This window comes from Trachinotus anak, unplaced genomic scaffold (assembly GCF_046630095.1).
Source record: "Trachinotus anak isolate AG129_WGS33_773 ecotype Australia unplaced genomic scaffold, CSIRO_AGI_Tana_v1 ptg000021l, whole genome shotgun sequence".
Taxonomy (NCBI): domain Eukaryota; kingdom Metazoa; phylum Chordata; class Actinopteri; order Carangiformes; family Carangidae; genus Trachinotus; species Trachinotus anak.
In genome coordinates, this window is record NW_027273872.1 from 2,060,472 (window position 1) to 2,080,162 (window position 19,691).

The 19,691-nt window shown below is 42.0% G+C and overlaps 2 protein-coding genes across 4 annotated transcripts in view; both read left to right on the forward strand.

The window, feature by feature from the left end:
* inppl1b (inositol polyphosphate phosphatase-like 1b) overlaps window positions 1-12,927 on the forward strand; it is a 29,447-nt gene extending 16,520 nt beyond the window's left edge. The window contains exons 6-30 of the mRNA XM_071458428.1: window positions 638-776; window positions 900-1,020; window positions 1,537-1,677; window positions 1,832-1,919; window positions 2,042-2,119; window positions 2,994-3,131; window positions 3,302-3,416; window positions 3,491-3,591; window positions 3,678-3,780; window positions 3,891-4,087; window positions 5,281-5,398; window positions 5,713-5,809; window positions 5,925-6,063; window positions 6,209-6,308; window positions 6,506-6,594; window positions 7,176-7,257; window positions 7,736-7,825; window positions 7,916-8,029; window positions 8,118-8,206; window positions 8,301-8,388; window positions 8,876-9,028; window positions 9,446-9,527; window positions 9,921-10,716; window positions 10,802-10,917; window positions 12,097-12,927. Coding sequence (XP_071314529.1) covers window positions 638-776; window positions 900-1,020; window positions 1,537-1,677; window positions 1,832-1,919; window positions 2,042-2,119; window positions 2,994-3,131; window positions 3,302-3,416; window positions 3,491-3,591; window positions 3,678-3,780; window positions 3,891-4,087; window positions 5,281-5,398; window positions 5,713-5,809; window positions 5,925-6,063; window positions 6,209-6,308; window positions 6,506-6,594; window positions 7,176-7,257; window positions 7,736-7,825; window positions 7,916-8,029; window positions 8,118-8,206; window positions 8,301-8,388; window positions 8,876-9,028; window positions 9,446-9,527; window positions 9,921-10,716; window positions 10,802-10,917; window positions 12,097-12,190 — 3,468 coding nt within the window. The 3' untranslated portion in view covers window positions 12,191-12,927. The remainder of the gene's footprint in view (window positions 1-637; window positions 777-899; window positions 1,021-1,536; window positions 1,678-1,831; window positions 1,920-2,041; window positions 2,120-2,993; window positions 3,132-3,301; window positions 3,417-3,490; window positions 3,592-3,677; window positions 3,781-3,890; window positions 4,088-5,280; window positions 5,399-5,712; window positions 5,810-5,924; window positions 6,064-6,208; window positions 6,309-6,505; window positions 6,595-7,175; window positions 7,258-7,735; window positions 7,826-7,915; window positions 8,030-8,117; window positions 8,207-8,300; window positions 8,389-8,875; window positions 9,029-9,445; window positions 9,528-9,920; window positions 10,717-10,801; window positions 10,918-12,096) is intronic.
* A 144-nt stretch (window positions 12,928-13,071) lies between these two features.
* LOC139606336 (P2Y purinoceptor 4-like) lies at window positions 13,072-19,453 on the forward strand. Of its 3 annotated transcripts, XM_071458433.1 has the most exons (3): window positions 13,072-15,160; window positions 15,418-15,631; window positions 16,672-19,453. In XM_071458433.1, exon 3 carries the CDS (start codon window positions 16,722-16,724, stop codon window positions 17,814-17,816), a length of 1,095 nt encoding a protein of 364 aa, XP_071314534.1. In that variant the 5' UTR covers window positions 13,072-15,160; window positions 15,418-15,631; window positions 16,672-16,721; the 3' UTR covers window positions 17,817-19,453. The 3 variants fall into 3 exon arrangements, with proteins under 3 accessions (XP_071314534.1, XP_071314535.1, XP_071314533.1); XM_071458434.1 differs by having other exon boundaries at window positions 13,072-15,908; XM_071458432.1 differs by having other exon boundaries at window positions 13,072-15,631.
* Window positions 19,454-19,691: the final 238 nt, after the last annotated feature.

The following is a 19,691-nucleotide window of genomic DNA, read 5'->3' on the forward strand; positions in this document are numbered from 1 at the left end:
GGTGCAGGTTTTTGTGGAAAGTCTGAGGATAGTCTTGTTTGTGCATGTGGCTTGAATGTGTGAACGTTTGCATGCAAAAACTTCCATGCCATGTTTTTATGGGGGGGCTTTTTTAGCCTGAGTGGGAAAGTTGGACCACAGTGAAGCATGACAGCCAACTGCTGCTGTAGTCAGGAAGTAGCTGTCAGTGATGTCACATGTCCTGTGGGGTGTAGGGCACGGATTTCTAAATCCCCCCGGGGCTTCTTTTATCACAGCAAATCATCTGTATGTGCTTTTTTCTCTGTCATGCAAATAAATACTTCTGCTTTGTTCTGCCAAGTAATTCTTTTGGGGGGATGGGTGGTCTTCCTGTGCAGAAACATCCACTAACAACCACATGGAAATTTCATGTCACAATTAGACAGTTATTTTATTTACTACAAATAATGAATGATATACAGACATTAAGTTTACAAAAATTGAGTATTATGAAAAAAATTGTCAGAGAATTTTTATCATAAAAAAGTTCTAGAAAGAAGAAGATTATGAAGGAAGTAGATAAGCAGTAGATAACAGTCTGTTGGCACACATACGTGATCATGTGATTTATGCGGTACATACACTCAGTGACATCCGTTGTATGCGTGTCTCACAGACAACACAGGGGGTGCAGGTAAACTGCTTCCGGACACTGGAGGACTTGGTGTTGGGGTACCAGCATCCCCACAAAGGCCTCGTCACGCCTCTGCTCTACCCTGTTCCCCGTGATACAGACGCAGGGGATGAGAGCTCAGGTGGGTCCATCGGTTACAGAAAAATCCCCAGAATGTTAAATACATGCACAAATATAATACACTATATCATGCATACATACTAAAATATTCATGGCTGACTATTAATGTTTTATGTATGCTCAGATGATGAGAGGCCACCTCCAGTTCCAGCCTCCGCCAACCAACTAACAGCCTTAGGACCACCAGCTAAGGCAGGCCCTCCTGCCCCATTCCTAGATAAACTGCAGGAGCTGAACACATCCAGGTTTGAATTTTCATCTTAAATGTAAAACAGTTCATTTCCTAGCCTCTATTTGAGAGATGTATAGTACCTATCTATGCTGCATGTGCAGCTTTTCGTAACATAACTGTGTTTTATTTGATATTTGCTTATTTTGAGTGACCACAACAGATGCCTTTATAAATATTTCTGTTTATTGGCTCGTGACTGATGACTGACTTGTAGTGTGACATTAATTTTAGCCATGTTCACTTCTGATCAGCATTTTCTTATCTAAATATACACATAGTGGCAGTCAAGCATAGAGAAACCTGCAGAAGCAACTTGTGAAATGCTGTTTGCTCTTTGAACATGTTGTTAAACAGTGTTGATACAGTAGAGTTTCTGCTGTGTACTGAGCTCTTGTTCTTGGTCTGCCTCTACTGGATTTCTCAAATCTTTCAAGCAGGATTTTTCTAGCAGATCAAACGTAAGCAACAGCAATGTCCAGACAGCAGAGATATTACTGTCTGAATTCTGCCTGTTTGATCCTGTGTGTAGTACTGCGGGTGGTGTGATTGGTCTGCTCAATGACTACCTCTTCAGCGAGCTGCCTCTCGACATTGAGAATGTGCATAAAGGAGCAACAACTCTATGCCACCTCAAGCGTACTCTGGGTACTGCCTGCCAAGGCCTAAACAGGTTAGCATCAGTTAGCATCATTCTGCTCTTAATGTTAAGGATGAAACCAATGTGAAGACTGTAATTTATGGACTGTTTTGTTGGTCATTAATATTGCATACACTATACAATACATGATCATAGAATAAAAGTAGTGTATTGATCTGCTCTACAGTGAGATTGACCTGACTCTCTCAAGTCTGGAAACCCTGGCCAAGGTCTTCGACCATCCAAGCTGCTCTTTAACACACACCAAGGCACAGGTACAACACAAACCAGCTAATGTTTACTGTTGGAGGTAAAAGCTTATTATGAAAACTGGCTAAGATCTGAAACATTTATATACATCAAGTAGTTAGACTTGTCTTTGTCTCTTTGGAACAAGGGTCCAGAGATGGAGATAGACACCTTGTTGTGTAAGATTTCAGCGTTGGTCAGCCTCCTGTCTTCGCTGGAGAAAAAGGTATTTTTGTTGTTTGTTAAACTCAGGATTAGTGTTTTTTTTTCTTTTTTTTCCCAAACTGGAAATGCTGTTATTCCTGAGCAGACTGTTATCACCGGGACTGTTTTAATCTTTCTAGCGTTTATGCGTCCACATTATTTTCACTAAAAACCACATTTGTTAATTGCGTTAATGGTGATGAGATTAAAGACCGAGCATTACGCGTTATTTTATTACCGTGTTACACGGTTATTTTATTACCGTGTTAATCTGGTGCCGCCAAAGATTCTTTATTTTACCAAAGATTCTAGAGCGATACCTTCTAGAATATTTGGCTGCTACTATTTTGACCCTTTGACGCACCCTTACTTGTTGTCAAGCTGCCACAGACACTTCCTACAAAGAGTTTACATGGCGGAGCCATGGGTGGGGCAAGATGCTTCATGGTAAATCGTGTTTACGGGAGCAAAAGGGGGCGGTTCCAGTCTGTATAAAGGGGCGTGTCGGGAGACCTAAAGTGTTTAAATCCAATACCTGAATTGTTGTTGGTAAAGATCGAATGAGTTGGAAAATAAAAATACAATTTACCCAGAGCTCGTCTACGAATAAACAGATTATCAGACGTCTTCGTAATTACATGTCAGACATGCTAATATTAGCTTCTAGTTCAGACAGACTGATGGTTATGTGTTGTCAAGGAAGAGGAAACAGTTCTGAAATGCAAAATAAGAGAATTTTCATCATGTGAAAAAAAGAAAAATCGTTTGACAGCCTTAGTCTCAATTGCAGCGGTCAGTTTTCTGGGATGAGTGAGTTCCCAGTGACAGATTAAAAAAAAACATGTGATGGACAAAAATAGTTAAATTCTAACAATTAAAATTCTTTGCCTGTAAAGGTGTTAAAAGCACTGCAAGATGCAGTGACCAATCACAATCTGGCAGTGCAGCCTAATCCACCTCCACCTGAACCAACACCCACCAACGTACCACCTGTAAAGAACCATGACAGACAGATTCCAGTCCACTCCTTTCAGGTAAACCAGGGTGAAAATGCACTTCTTCTCACATCCAACACAATTCTGTAAATTGCCTGTTATTTAGCTACTTTTTATTTTGAAAATATATGACACAAAGTGAGGAAAATAGCACTACAAATCTTGGACTATGCAAATGTATCAACAATAGTTTTTCTCTGTGTTGCCAGGTGAAGATGGTGAGGTATGGCAGACAGACTGTTTCTGTTGATGTGGACACAGGAGTGCTGCTTTTTGACAGGAAGGCTGGTTCTTTTGGCATAGAGAGGGTCTCACACGACAGAAGTAAGAAAATATTAACTTTTTAGTTCCTATAACATTTCTCTTGCTTGCATATATGCTGTATAATTGTCTCTCAGTCCTTCAGATTGTCAAGTTCCAGAGCAGTCCAGCCAAGGTTCGCATGGTGGTCGACAGTCACCACAACACGCCGCGAGAAATGACATTTGAGAGTGCACGGGTAAGACGAGACAATTGGTTTTAATATTTGCTGGAATCAACAGTTTCCTGTCTCATAATTCACTGAGTGACTGTCACCTCTTTCAGAAACGTGACTCCTTCTGCCAACTCCTTCAAATAATGAAAACCAGGCACTCTCATCTGAGTGAACCTGACATGGTCTCTGTGTTTGTTGGCAGCTGGAACATGGGTAAGCATGATAAATGTGATGACAGCCTCTTTTACAGAAGACTCATTGATGTGCTGAAGTAGAAGCAGAGGGTTATTTTGACGATTTATTGTGTTGTTTTGTGCGCTCAGGTGGCTCCCCTCCTCCCCGCAGCCTGCAGACGTGGGTGACCTGCTGTGGTTTGGGACACACCCCTGATGAGTCGACCGCCTTGCTTGCTCATGACATCTATGCCCTGGGGACTCAGGAAAACCCTCATGGGGAAAGAGAGTGGACAGAACATATTAAAGCAACCCTTCGCAGCTATACTCACATGGACTTCAAACAAGTAAATCTCCCTTTTCCAACTTTTCAGCCTACTTCTAATGTCCAAAAAGAGTGCATTATTCATACAGCGCTAATATGTTACTGAAGAAAGATTCACAAATTTACACTCCACCGATTTTACACATCAGAGTCAGTTTACAGGTTTTGGGGAGAACTGCAGCACATGTAAAAAAAAAAAAGAAAAGTTGTATCAAGGCTTGTGCAGCTGCAGAAGGAGCTGTGTGATCTGAGATCTGATGAATTGGATCAAGTTTTAACTGTCCATCATGAGTCCTACAATGTTATAGAAGTGCAATGTTAAATCAGTGGAATAGAAAAAGTAGAGCATCGGTTTACTGAAAGGATTCATTGTACAATGTGAGGAATTTCATTTCAAATCAGAAATTCATTCTTCACACAATGACTGGAAGGCTGGTTCAGGCTGGTTAACCACTTTGTAAACTTGTGTGTAATGAATATAAGAATAGATTTTTTACATAACATCTCAAAGTGAAGAGTCACGTGACTTGACACATTTCTCCAAAATAAGATGCACATGATCAAAACAATTATGCAGCTGTCTACCTCTGAATGATTTTAAAGATATATAATTAAACATTGTTTCAGAGCTCACCTGGTTTTCCCACATGTAACTCACAGAAATCTCCTAATCATTGTTCATGTTCTCAGAACATTCACCCAGATTTGCAGTTTTGCAAAACAAAGAAAATCTTTACATTACCTAATATTACATAGTCTAATATTACTGTTAAAAATAATTGATAATTATTACATATAACACCAAATGAAAAACTACACATACTATAGTTCCTCAGGTCAGACAAAAATAAAAAGATTGATGAAAAATGTTGTCATGACATCATTTCTTTGTGATGTCACCTCAAACACCCTCATGTAAAACTGAAATATTATGTTTCGTAGTATATGTTTTTCTTGGAAGGAAAATGTTCATCTCTGATGATAGGAAAGGATTGTTTCTGATATTTTGTCATTTGTGTTCTTGTGAGACTATATCTGAAAATATAATCTCAGTGATACATTATTTTTTTGATGTCAATAAGCATCTGTTTTAGTGGCTGTACTAACATTTTAGAGAGCCTGACTTCACAGAAATGGGTCAAATCCACTGAGAAATCTGTAATTGGATGGAAACTGCTCTCGCCATCTTTTGTAATATGAGGTAATGTCCTGTAGGTGGCAGTACAGTCCCTCTGGAACATGAGGCTCGCTGTGTTTGTGAAGCCGGAGCATGAGAGTCGCATCAGCCATGTGAACACGGCCAGTGTGAAGACTGGCCTGGGGAACACATTGGGTAGGCTGCCCTGCATAAGCCCTCCATCACAAATACACACAATACCTTATTATTGTTTTTATTTATTTATTATTTTTTTATTATATAGGCTCGACTACTACCATGTACACACACACACACACACACACACACACCCCTAGTATCTCATCTTGCTTTATATACACATCTAAAAAAATTACAGGCAAAGCAAATACAGAAAATGTTCAATATCAGAGCTGACAGCAAGAAACAAGAAATATCATCGTACAATTACCAAGAAGAAAATGTGTTTTTATTATCATGGTGGTTTCAGGTTGAGTATTTCTGTGTTTCAGGAAACAAGGGCGCTGTCGGGGTCTCCTTCCTCTTCAACGGAACATCTTTTGGGTTTGTTAACTGTCACCTGACCTCTGGAAGCGAGAAGGTCCTGAGGTACACTGCGGCTTTATCTGTTTACATATGTGAAGGACCAAGTGTGTGAGCTCCGGTGTCATATCTATGTTATATTAAAAATATTTCTCTATCTTTCAATGTATATAATGTTCAGGAGGAACCAGAACTTTGTGGACATCCTCAGACTGCTGTCTCTGGGTGACAAACAGCTCGGGGCCTTTGACATCAGCCTGCGCTTCACTCACCTCTTCTGGTGTGGAGACCTCAACTATAGGCTCGACCTGGACGTACAGGTCAGAATGCAATTATTATTTCTTTATCATTCACTGCTCTTTTTTAAAGATGTGTTCTGGCTTGATAGTGCATGTGACATAATAGTGATTTGAGAAACCCCGAACATTGATGTTATTGCTTCTTTCCGGTCGTCGCGGGCTCCAGGACATCCTGAAACACGTGTCTAAGAGAGAGTTTGAGGAGCTCATGTGTGCAGATCAGCTGACTCGAGAGAGACACAAGAGGAAGGCCTTTCTCAATTTCAGTGAGCTTCAGTTTTCTCTTGACAGTTGATCTATAGTAGAGCTATAAATACTATATCAAACCGTTATTGCAAAAGCACTTAAATGCTATTTTACAATTACACAATGATTAATAATTAAATACAGCATCATTTCATTTTGATTCAGCTTTACCTTTGCTTAGCTCACTCTGCAATTTTGTCTGTTTATCACGGTTAAGAGGAAGAAAAGATTACATTTCCACCCACCTATCGGTATGAACGGGGCTCTAGAGACTGTTACCTGTGGCAGAAGTACAAGACCTCAGGGGTGAGTCATTTTTTATTAATCAAAAGCACCTCAGAAACACAGGACACAGATTCCTTCAGTTGCAGGATGGAGGATACAAGCCCACAATAAAAACAATATCTATACACACTACTTAATAGAATAGAATAGAATTGAATTGAATGTCATGCAATGAAATTTGCCAGACAGCTCTTAAAATGTTTTACACATTAATTCTTACATAGACGTACCTGTCCATGCAGGTAAGCAACAACAAATCAGATAAAAGCAGATAAAAAATGTAAAAAGATAATAATAAGAAAAATAAATACAGATTTTTTGAGTGCAGCTTGTAATTTGCATTGATTTAGTTTCAGTTCTTTAGGAGTTCAGTTCAGTGATGGCTCTTGGGTAAAAACTGTTATCAAGCCTGGAAATGTGGCCTTTAAGGGGTCTGCAGGGAAAGCTGACTTTGACAGCAGCTGCCATGATCACTAAAAATAGGAGGCTGAGAATTAACCCGGTCTAAAAAAGGAATGTCGGGCATGAAGGAATGAAGACACCCTTCACATAAACAAACGTCCAAACATGTTGTTGATTTTTGTCTATATCTGTTTCTGTAGGTGCGAGTCAATGTTCCATCATGGTGTGATAGGATTCTGTGGAAGTCCTACCCGGAGACACACATAATATGCACTGCATATGGTAAGATCTGATGATTTAAACAAAAAAAGCTTGAAGTAGAAAAGTGAACAAAGGCAAAAAGAAAATGCAGAAGCGCAGCAAATAAAGGGCAACATTTGACATAGACAAAAGATTTTATGCAGCACTCTCAAATTAGATATCTGTGGTGGTGGGTTTTTTTCTTTGTACCACTGTAAAATGAGAGCAACCCTCAGAACGGTAAACCCCTGCATCCTGGTCTGTGGTCGATCAAGAAACAGAGTCATTTCCTCTCACTCAGCCCTGGCCTCTGTTTCTGACTAACCTCAGCAACTGTCAAAATACTGGGAAGTAGCACAACAACCTTTGTCTCCTGAATCACTCTTCTCGCTGAAAGCTCATCTGTCTGTACTGTGTTGTTACATAATTTTAGCCACAGTAAATATACAGTATTTATAAACATAAGTGTTGTAATTGCGATCATAATAATAAAGTAATATGGTGGATTGTCTGTTACCAGGTTGCACAGATGACATCTTCACAAGCGATCACTCACCTGTTTTTGCCACGTTCCAAGTGGGAGTGACATCACAGTTCAGCTCCAAAACAGGTGCTGTCATTGTTGTGGCCGGTGGGACACAAACATGGAATCTGACTCACACCGTCACTGAGTGAACAGTTATGTGTTTGTCCTGCACAGATCCAAATCCAAGCATGGAGAGGGCCTGGATAGAGCTCGACGGCGTGGAGGCCATCGTGAAGACAGCGAGCAAAGCAAAGTTCTTCATTGAATTTCATTCATCTTGCCTTGAAGGTATGAAGTTGCATCAAAAAGACATTTTGCATTGTATTTAGCAGTACGCTACACAGTGGCAGAAAGTCATTCAAGTCTTTCTTTGCAGAGACAAGACGCTCAAGTGAGAATGACTCACAGGGCTGTGATGTTCCTGGATTTCTCAAGCTAGGCTGGTCCTTCAAACAGCTGCCCAAGGTTAGAGGCTCAGTGCGTTTGAAAATGGCTGAAAATACTGTTTGTCTCTGAAGTCACAATCATTAACTTGTGGTTTTGTATATGTCTGTCATAGCTTCTTCTAGTCCCGTCTGACATGGAGTATGTTCAGGATCAGCACCTGCTCCTGTCCGTCAAGTCATGTGATGGGTTTGAGTCATACGGTTGGTCACAGGGCAAATTCATTTTGTCTAATTAACAACTCTATTTATAACTGCTTGGCTACTTTGCTAATGAGTGCCCTCAGTATATCCACAAAACTTTTAACTTATAGAAAGTTCTATCTACTAATCCACAGAGTTTCATCATAGTTTGATACGGTTTACTCATTTCTTTGGAGATGACACATGTTGTGAACAGTTTGATTGACAACTATTTTCTCCCAAGATGTCCTCAGTTTTATTATGTATATGCAAAAATGTTCACAGTAAAGTGTTTGAATTGCTGCACTTTGACTGTATTTTCCTCTGAGTACTTCAGATCAAATACAGTTGACCTCAAATGTAGTTGAACTACAGTCACTATAACCAAACCTAAGGAAATCGTGCTGAAACTATCTGAATGGATTGATCTCGCTCTACACTTTGTTGTGTTTCAGGGTGAAATGTCCTCTTGATCTCATCAATACATTTTTAAAAATCTTTTTTAAAGGTGAATGCTGTGTCGCTCTGCGCTCACTCACGCGTGCATCAGAGCAGTTCGAGACATTTCTGAGTCACCGAGGTGAGGAGATGGGCTCCATAAGAGGACGGGTCAGGGTCCATGTCCCCAAGGACAGGCGAGGAACGCGGGAGAAGATCTACGGTAGGTCAGCAGGAACTGGTGCTTTCCTAATCTCTGCCTTGCTTGCACTATCACTTCCCACTAAACTTTCATCTCCACTGTCACTGCTTTCTTTGACTCTCCTGTGAGTCTCACATTGCTTCCTCTATTTGGTTCCTCAATGATCCCTGGCTTGGCTTTACACTTGCTGGTATCTATCGACCGCTTCCTCTTTTGGCTCCTGATTGACTGACCCTGACCAGATGCATCCTGAGACACTGAAACAGGACAGATGAGTATTATGGCTCCAGGTCAGACAACCACACAAGACGCACACAAACACCACCACGCTGTGTGATTGAAAACTGACATAACCTTTGACATAACCACACTACACAGACTTTGAAGGTTGCCCTTTACTAAATGTATTATTCATTTCCTCTGATTTGGTTTTTTCAGAGTGGTTCTGTTTTGAGAAAGACGATAAACGTCCTGGGAGGGCATACATGTCTCCTGCACCGACACGGGTCCCAATCAATAGGTGAGGACCTCTTAATGTTTCTGAGCATCAATGTAAAGTAGCAGAAAGTTTTCTCTAGAGCTGTTACCCAGTTTCCTTCAACATCGCTGTCAAAATCACATATCTTGTTTACAGGAGCAATATTTTGTTTTGGAGATTAAAAGATTTCACATCCTTTGGAGAATGGAATATAAAGTGAAAGCCATATTTGTGCAGTGTTTCACCGTTTGATGAGGCTTCAAACTCGTTTGACTGCATTTTATCTTCTCATCAGTACCTGCAGCCACGTGCAGACCTGTGTTTTTTTATTTTTAATGCCACTTTTGGTCTGAACACCTGCAATGTTACCAGTGGGTGCTAGAGGACGTATTATAAAGAGACATTTACATTACATTTATATATATTTCATTGCAGGTCCTCTGCAGTTCCTCCTAAACTAACTCCGAGCAGCTACACCAATCCTGCCTACTTCATCTTTGAAGGTGTGTCTGTGGCACGCAGGGTGGAGGAGGCTCTCCCCCACCAGAGGGACCCTCAGGTGATCTGGTCTGGTAATGAGGCCTTGCAGCTCCCAAAAGTCTCAGGACGTCATGGCTTTGACAGGAGACCCTGTCGCAGGTCAGACTTTACAGAGATTGAAATTCCAGCCATCCTGCCCCAGTACACTCCAACCAATGACCTTCACACACCACAAACCAACTCCTCCTATCAGCTTTTTCCTGCCAAAGACCCATCTCCCATATCTCCACCCTCAAGTAACGCCATCTCACAGTACCAGGAGCAGACTTCACAACTCAGAGACAAGTACCACGGTAAAAATATTGTTCAGGACTCCATACTGCCCGAGAAGAACCTGAGGAACTTGTATATGAATCACTCAGTGATCATCAGGGAAAAAGCCCGAAGGGATCAACATCAGCTTCTTTCAGAGAGGACCAATCCTCTCCGGGCAGCCAAGGCACCGTCAGCTTTCCCTTACACCCCCACACACTTAACACACTGTCAGGTTTCTGCTCCCTGGATCGTGGATCAGCAGCCACTTGGGCCTACAGGGGACAACTCCCTCACTGCTTTGCAAATTGCCAAGTCCCTCAGCGAAGTTGACTTCTTCCCCACAGAGCAGAGAGGCCCAACCATAGCAAACCAGAGGCCATGTTATAGAAATGGCCCCTCGATGCATGGAGACAGAGGCTGCAGCTGGGAGAAAGAGGTACGACGCTGCTCTCAGAGACAGTTTTTAAAAGATGCGACTCTTGATTCTCTGTAAAAATTCTGTCTGGTTCATTTCAATGCAGGTGTCTGTCCTCCAAGGTGCACCGGAGACAGTGCGGGAGCTTCTCAGTACTCTGGGTCTTCAGAAATACACCCTGGGACTCAGCCTCAATGGCTGGGATGATCTGGATTACTTCAGGTAAAATGATTCTGGATAACACGCAGTACCTTCATTGGCTCATTATTTCATTTCATAGACAGGATAAAAATAATGTGATACTAATACCAACATTATTCCAGAAGATGCCTCCAAACAGCACCCTCTTTTAGCTACTAAATACATTTTTTGATCAAAACCTAGATTAAAAATTAGAAGAAGAAAAAATGCAGGAACCAACATCCAGCAGCAGTGACAGGAACAGAAACTGAGGTCAGGTTATGTGGTGTCCTCACCACGGTGGCATCGTGGTTTCTCCTAGGAAATTCACAGAGCTCCTGAATAAGCTCTGTTATTTGCAGTATTAAATGTAACATGAAAGCTGTCACCAACAAAACCTAGTGTTATTTCCGTCTCTTCTGATTGGCTGGTTTCTGCTTCACCCTGTTCTGCATGCACAGAATTAAAACACACGGACGAACCAGAATAAGAATATAAGACACATGATATGAGTAAGTGGAAACACAGATGAGTCACGTCAATATCAATATTACTTGACTCCTAATGTAGGAAAGATACACTTGGTGTTCACAGGACACTTGCAATAATCAGTTGAAGGGCTAATCAAATTACTAGTGTGCATGTGACAGTCATGCTCGTCCGAGCGAGATGACTTAACATGCTTGCTGTAATCATTCCTCCTGTTCCCTTGCTAATCCACTTCCAGTGCAAATAACGTGGGACAAAATCCTGACTTACACAAATCAGTTGAGTATCTTCCCTCTCTGTGTTTCCCCGGACAGTTTTCCTGTGTGGAGCTGTGGTGGAGGCAAAGTAACACAAAGAGGGAATTTCATACTAAAGGACTGTAATGTTTTAAGAGACCCTCCTGATCTGATTAACTCAGACTGTTGAAGCCTCACATTCACTTCTGATAGACTTTGGAATGTATTTGTGCATGGAATAAGAGCTGGATTGTGTACCCATCATTTACATTAGAAGCACTTTAGAGAGGGATTTTTTTTTAAAGGTATGTGTGAATTGTTGTAAGACTTGTGAACCAGTCCTCTCAGGTAAAGTGCAAATAAAAAAAACAACAACAGTATTCTCCCTAATGTTATATACTGTTTATTTACAAAACTTACCAGACTATAAAGAAAAAATGACAACGAATCAGATTTTTTGTCAAGTTTGATTCAATGCCATTTCTCCTCACCACAGCGGCATCACTGAGGAGGATCTGTGTGCTGCAGGAGTGATGAACCCCTCGCACCGACGCAGGATCCTGGAGAACCTGCCCAGGAACTGGAACTGACAAACGGAGACATGACAAACATTGATGGTGCAAAGCTCTGTAGTCTGCTCAATTTGAACTGGAAGAACTGCTAGAACTGAGACCTGAAGAGAGGACAGACTGATCGGATATCAATCACAACAGCTGGACTTTACCTCAGCCCTGCCATATTATCATTTACTCAATCAAAACTGCAACAATAGTTTGTCTCCGTCAATACAACAAAGGGAACGTAATGCAGGGAGAACACATTGCACAGTCGGCTTTATTCATCTATCCATCTTGACAGATAGTGAGAGGTGGGTGATATGAATGGAAAGCCTTGATATGTATCTAGTTACAGACACATACACAGATGTTTATTATGGTATCAAGGTCTCATTGATTTTTGTTTTAAATGATTTCTAAATGACTATAAAAATATAGTTCTTCAATTTCCAGTGTTCACTCAAGGCTAGTGTTTACCATTCACCTTGATCCCTTCTACTGTGTGCTCTGCATTATTCTGCTATTATTGAGCCTGGACCTGAGCTTGTAAAAGCCCTCTATTAAACCTATGGAGCATAAAATCCATAGCCGCACTTATCTACTGGAACATTGTCTGTAAAGTTGGTGTAGAAGGTCCTGTCATATCTCATTTTGTTTACTGTCGCCTACTGTTGCTATCATGTCACTTAATCAGTAACTATGCCCACTGTGTATGTTTTATGCAGTCTTTATAAAGTAAAGTGCATAAAGCAACTCTTGACTGTCACCAAGCACAAGTGTCATTTCATTCTGTCGAGCAGGGGAGGAAAAGAGAACTCTCCTCTTCACGTCTCCTCCTTTTCAGTGCTCAGATCACATCCTCACACTCGCCTGCTCGTATGTCCTTTAATGTCACCTAGAACTGAGGTGTAGCCTGCTTAGTGGCTCAAGATCACAGTTTGGCCATATTTGTTGTGTTGATATCAACCAAGAAATCAATTCATGCTAAATGCCAGATGATGCTTTTCTCTATGAGGAAGTTGTGCAAGAACTAACACACTGTGTGTTACTATCTATTTTTAGCCAAACATCCTGGTCTTCGTTTTTTTTTTATAAAATTAAATCTGATTTGTCTTTGTTTCTAGTTTTGACACATTTCACATTTTAGGATTACTTTGTTGAAGTTACTGTAGAGCACTGAGGTCATACATCTTGTATAAATATAATTACATCATATGTGAGAGTTGTATTCATCAGCTCATTAGGATAATAGGCTGCAGCAGATAGAGATGAGACAGTGTGAGCTCATAAAACAACTCGGTGTGTGAGTGTCTGTGTTTTGCTTGTTGCTTTCAGTGAAGCTAGTTACTTATTAAAACATGACCAAACACATCCCTGACAGCAGGTATGTGTCACTGACCTCTAAACTGTATCATGACTACAACGATGTCATCACCTACAAGCGTACGCTGAACTTTAGGCAGCATGAAAATGAAAGGGTTTGTCTTTTAGAATAAACAGTCTGACTCGTAGCTCCTGTTATACAACATCATTTGGTTTGTATGCATGTTTTTGTAGTAAAAACAGGATAGGACATGTTAATTGGTGATCTTTGATTTGTTATCACTGGATAGACCCAGGCTAGCTGTTTCCCTCCGTTTCCAGTGTTTGTGCTAAGCTATGCTAACTGGCTGCTGGCAGCAGCTTCATATTTATCGTGCAATTGTGGGATTGGTATCAATCTTCTCTTTAATAATTAACAAATTCATGAATAATCTGATAAAACTCACTGTGTGTGTGTGTGTGTGTGTGTGTGTGTTAACATGTACTCCATCTGTGGTGCTGGACATCCATCCACCCTGTACTACACTCTGAAGGGGTTCGTGATGGAGAACATGCTTTGTCAGTGGCCCACTCACATTCCAGACATCTTAACCACAGAAACTCGTTGAGTACACACAAACACACAATCTCACACTGCACCCTCCGCGCTGAGCAGTGCACACACACACAAGTCGCTGCTGCATCTCTGAATGGGGTGAAGGGGTCAGTTTCTACATGTGGGAGCGAGAATAAGGGACATTTAGAGCAAAAACATAACTGCAAATAATCTGTTTTAACCAAATATCTATATATTTAAATAGCTTGTTAGTCAGATTTTTATTATTATTTTCAAACGCTGCCTAAACTTATTTGACTTATCAAACTGTTTTTTAAAATTAGAAAACACCATCTGAGGAAAGTATAAAGATTCCTCTGCTGGTCAAAGCAGGACTGACCTCAGCGTAGGACCAGAGAACTGGACTTTAGAAGGATGTGAACTCAGCATAGATCATAAAAATGTACCTCAGACCAAATGTGTTTATAGTCTTTGGGTTATTGGAGTGGATATGATCTTGTTTGCGACTGCGGGTCAATCAAACTGTAGTTTTTGGTAACTCATTAATTCATACTCATCATATTTAAGTTGCCTGAGACAACAGGTCTTGCTCATCCTGCCTAGTTTTATTCCTTTATGGTCAGACTTTATAATTCCACACCTTATCACGTCGTTGCTGCAGAAAAGGCAGAGGTGACAAAGATTTCCGAGAAGACAATCCAGTTAGTGCATCACAGCCTTTTACACCACCTTTAAAGGCTTTACTGTACAGCTGTGCAAATATTAACTTCTACAACATTTCAGTATTGACTGCCATTATGTGTTGTCATGGGAATGAGTTTCATGTCTAAGACAGAAGAAAGATGCCTCCATTGGTGGAGCAAGTATTCAGATCTTTTGCATGCTTCATGTGTTCAACCAGGGTTTTGACATATAAGCAGGATTTTAATGTAGCGGCTGCAGACAGAGCTGAGTGTGACCTGTCTTCATGTTGTTGGGTCATTGATTTTGAAGTGTTGCAGCTGTGTATGATCATCATAAGCAGCTACTGATGGAGGTCATTTCCCTCTGAAACGCTGAGGAAGACAGAGGCTGATGGGTGTTTTATACAGTCTCTGTTATCTGCACTTGTGGAGACACCTCAAGTGATTCTTGTAAAAGTCTGGATTATGTGAATGAGGTTTGGCAGCAGTTTCAAGTGACTTGAAAGTGAATTTACTCTGGAGACTTTTTTTAGGGCGGCAGTTTTGCCTACTCAGGACTTTTAACTCTCCATTTCAGCCATATGGTGTGTGTGTGTGTGTGTGTGTGTGTGTGTGTGTGCGTGTGTGTGTGTGTGTGTGTGTGTGTGTGTGTGTGTGTGTGTGTGTGTGTGTGTGTGTTCCTCTCCATGCATGCGCAGCCATGGACTCCAGGACGACCTCCTCTGTAACAGTGCGTATCTGACGCCCCGCAGCCGCAGCGCAGCGCAGAGGAGCGGACAGGACGACGGGCTGAGGGAAACGACCATCGGCCTCTGCTGGCAGTGACAGCGGTCACTTTAGACGACTTGTCTCTGTGGCACCGGGATCGAGAGCAGCCCGACTCCAGGTCCGTGTGGAGGATCCCGCTGCGGGGTGAGTAGCGCCGCTGTTCCGATACCTCGCTCCTCAAAGTGACTCTGGCGGAGTCAAACACCGAGGGTCCGGACTCGGAGCGCATGGAAACCAGATGTGGAGAACTTTATAAAACCGGACAGATGTGGTTAAACAGTGAATCCTCGTCAAAAGTCTCTCAGTCGTTGACCGACGGTGGCGGAGAGAGACAAGCGCCGACGTGCAGCCCTGGTGTTTCAATACAGACACTGTGAGGTCGCTTTACTTTTCTACTGTAGCTTAACTCTTCACTTCACAGGTACTTATTTGTTGCATATGCGCCAACACACACACACACACACACACACACACACACACACACACACACACACACACACACACACACACAGGTCTATATATGTAAAAGAGTTAAAATAGCTCCACCATGACCACCCACAACATTAGTTGCAGTGATTTACTTTTTAATCTTTATATTCTGATCAGGGAAAATATGAATAACCAAAAGAAACTACAGGACTTTTACTTTTACACTGTGGGATTTCTACTTTACTCCAGCAAAGCATCTGAATCCTTCTTCCACTACTGTTAAACAGGAAATACATCTCAAAGAATTAATCATAGACCTGAGGCTATTTTTAAAAAAAAATATTTTATTATTTTCTTGATTAATCATTTGTTTGATCAAAATGCCAGCTAGTTAAAAGTTACCAAGAGCCCAGAGGACATCTTAAAATGTCCAACCAACAGTTCAAAACCTAAAGATATTCACTGTATAATAATGTAAAACAGGGAAAAGCTGCATGCTTTAGATGCTGGAACCAGAGAATGGTTCATAATTTTGCTTGTAAAACATAGTTGGTGATTCATTAATTAACTTTATTAGCTCAAATAAAACGTGTGTTTTCTTTATAGATTGTGCTGGAAGAAAATAAATCCTACACACTGCTCTTGCTCAGCATCAGTTTATTGATCATCATGACGTTTCAGTCCAGATCTTCATCAGAGCTGATTTCTTTCTAAGTTGTGTAACACCTTCTCATCTCAGTGTTTCTTCTTGTCAGGTCTGCTCATCTGGTGGCTTGGTAGTGCCACACTGAGAAGTCACATCATTATGGAAACGGTCATCAGCAGCTCTGGCTCACACAACCTGTCAACTGTGTTCATCTCAGTCTTCAACTCCAGCTGTCGCTTCGATGAGGAGTTCAAATACATCCTGCTCCCTGTGTCCTACAGTCTGGTGTTTGTGGTCGGCTTCGTGCTCAACGCCGCGGCTTTATGGATGTTCCTAAAAATGCGTCCGTGGAACCCCAGCACAGTGTACATGTTCCACCTCGCCCTGTCTGACTTCCTGTACGTCCTCTCCCTGCCCACCCTCATTTACTACTACGCCAACCGCAGCCACTGGCCCTTTGGAGTGGTGGCTTGCAAAATAGTGCGTTTCCTCTTCTACGCCAACCTCTACTGCAGCATCCTCTTCCTCACTTGCATCAGCATGCACCGTTATCTGGGCATCTGCCACCCCATCAAGGCGCTGACCCTGGTGAAGTCTCGTCACGCCCACCTGGTGTGTGGCACGGTGTGGGGTGTGGTGACCGTGTGCTTGGTGCCCAACCTCATCTTTGTCACCACCTCCAGGAGGGACAATGACACCCTGTGCCACGACACAACCAGCCAGCAGGCCTTTGAGGAGTATGTGGACTACAGCTCTGTTGTCATGGTGCTCCTGTTTGGCGTCCCGTTCATGGTCATAGTGGTGTGTTACTGTCTGATGGCGCGGGCCCTGTGCCGGCCCAGGCGGGGATTATCTGCCAGCCAGCAGAGCAGCGCCTCCCGTCAGAAGTCCATCAAGCTCATCATCGTGGTGCTGGTGGTGTTCGCTGTGAGCTTCGTCCCATTTCACATCACTCGGACCATCTACTACACCTCCCGCGTGTTAAATCTCGACTGTGAATTCCTCAACATTGTCAACTTCACTTACAAGATCACCAGGCCGCTGGCGAGTGTCAACAGCTGCATCGACCCAATTCTATATTTCCTGGCTGGGGATCACTACCGCTCCAAAATGCTGTCGGTTCTGACAAGAAAAAAACAGATGACAAGCAGCCAAACACCTGAACAGGCACAAACAAAGCCAAACAACAACCAGGGCATCGCTCTGCACTATCACAACTCAGCCCTTAAAGACAGTGGAGGGGTCGAGAGATAGTGGGAAACCTATCGCAGAAATCATAAAGCATTAAACATGTCTTCAAGATTTCTGCTGCAGGCTAAGCTCACATTTCTATCTTCTTCCCTTTTTGCACTGAGTGGTTTGGAAGAGAGTTGGTTTACAGTAAAGTCTACCGACAGTTCATACTTTCAAATGTCTGTTTTGAACAGGCAGAAAGACCATGTTTCACTTTCATTCAGCCTCTGTTATGGTTGTAAGATGGAGTTCAAGTGGGCTTTTACGAAAGAGTCTGCACCTCTTCCTTAAAATACTGTACTCACCACAAAGGGGTCATTACACAAAACTCTTATCTGCAACAGACAGTGTTTACACGGCGGTGCAGTCTTCCTCTTTGTGGGAAATGGTGTCTATGCTGAAGAAAAGTTGAACTTTTCATTTGAGAGAATAGTAAGTGAAACACTTCAGTGCCTTAAAGTAAATCATACAGGATTCAGGCAGTGGGTTGTTGTCATCGAGAGTAAAGAGAAGTAAGTCTGATTAGGACACACGCTGATCTAAATATTAAGGATTATATGAAAGATATAAATATATCACTGATAGTGTGGCCGTTATTACGAATTGAGACGCTTATGAGGCAAAGCTTCCTGTTTTATCAACAGTGTCTCCATGTTACCCAGAAACTGCAGTTACACCTCCTCCCTCCCAGCTGTTTTTGTCCTTCATCCTTCACAGCTGCCAGAGGCACTGATCTGGAGAAGACATAGCTGTTCAGACCTCCCACGCCTCATTAGACGGATAAGGGATTTTCCTTTTTCCCCCTTTACCTTTGGGATTGATACATGGAACTCAAAGTCCCTTTTCTATTACTAATCTGAGTTCAGCTGCTTGATAGTTTTGCAGGATGTGAGAGCGAGTGAAAGAGCGTGTTTCCACGAGTTACTGTGTTTGTTGTATGTCACATGTTAGAGATATCATCAAAATCCAACATCTAAGTCAACTCCACTTCATTAAAAGAGTGATTCAAACTGACTGATGAATTTAACCGGAAGACTCTTCAAGTGTTTCGTGAACTGAAGTGACCTCGGCCTGCTGACCTGGACAGATACGCCACAGGTGACGTTTGGGAAGTGACAGCACAGTATGTGAGTCCAACAACAAGATATTTTGCAAATCAGTCATAGGTCATGAGAGAGTCCTGGGACGGCTGAAAATACTGTGACGATGATGAAACTGTTTTATGAGACTTTGTGATTTTTTTTCTCACACAGTAATTTCCCCTAAAGTCATTTTAAAGTTAAAATCCCTACAGTTTTCTTCCACACTGTGTCTAAGCTACATTTGGTCTTACATCTACGTGATGCTACTCAAACCTAAAACCCTGTATTTTCATGGCAGAACTATAACATCTGAATAAATGACGTGATGCACACGTAAACCAAAAACGCTCCTGATGTATTTGGTATATTTGGAAACTTTTGATTCTGACAGGAATTTAAAATAATGTTCTGATGTTCTGAACAAAGTTTTTTCACACCAGAGCTGTTATGACTGACCCACAGAAAGGTACAGTCCAAGTGACAATTTATTCTGTTTGGAAATATTATTCCATATTATCTGCCATTTTCATCTTGTACTTCATGTTCCACCAGAAATAAAAGTGACCGTGACACAGATCTGCTTGTTTGACACATGATTTAATGATAATAATTAGAATTAAAATCCATGTAATGAAGGAAGAAAGGCCAAGCAGCGCTGTGCCTCCTCCACCGTTTCCCTCACTGTGAACGGGCCTCACTCCGGGGAAGCCAGCCCACTAGCGCCGCCCTGTGGGGCCACTGTGAGAGGAGGCTGCAGCCTGTCGACGGAGCTCACTCAGCTGGGCGGCTGGAGGAGATAGGTCAGATAACTCGA

What these genes read in the sequence shown, in the direction of transcription:
- LOC139606336 (XM_071458434.1), top strand. Translation starts at nt 16,722, where the DNA reads ATGGAAACGGTCATCAGCAGCTCTGGCTCACACAACCTGTCAACTGTG.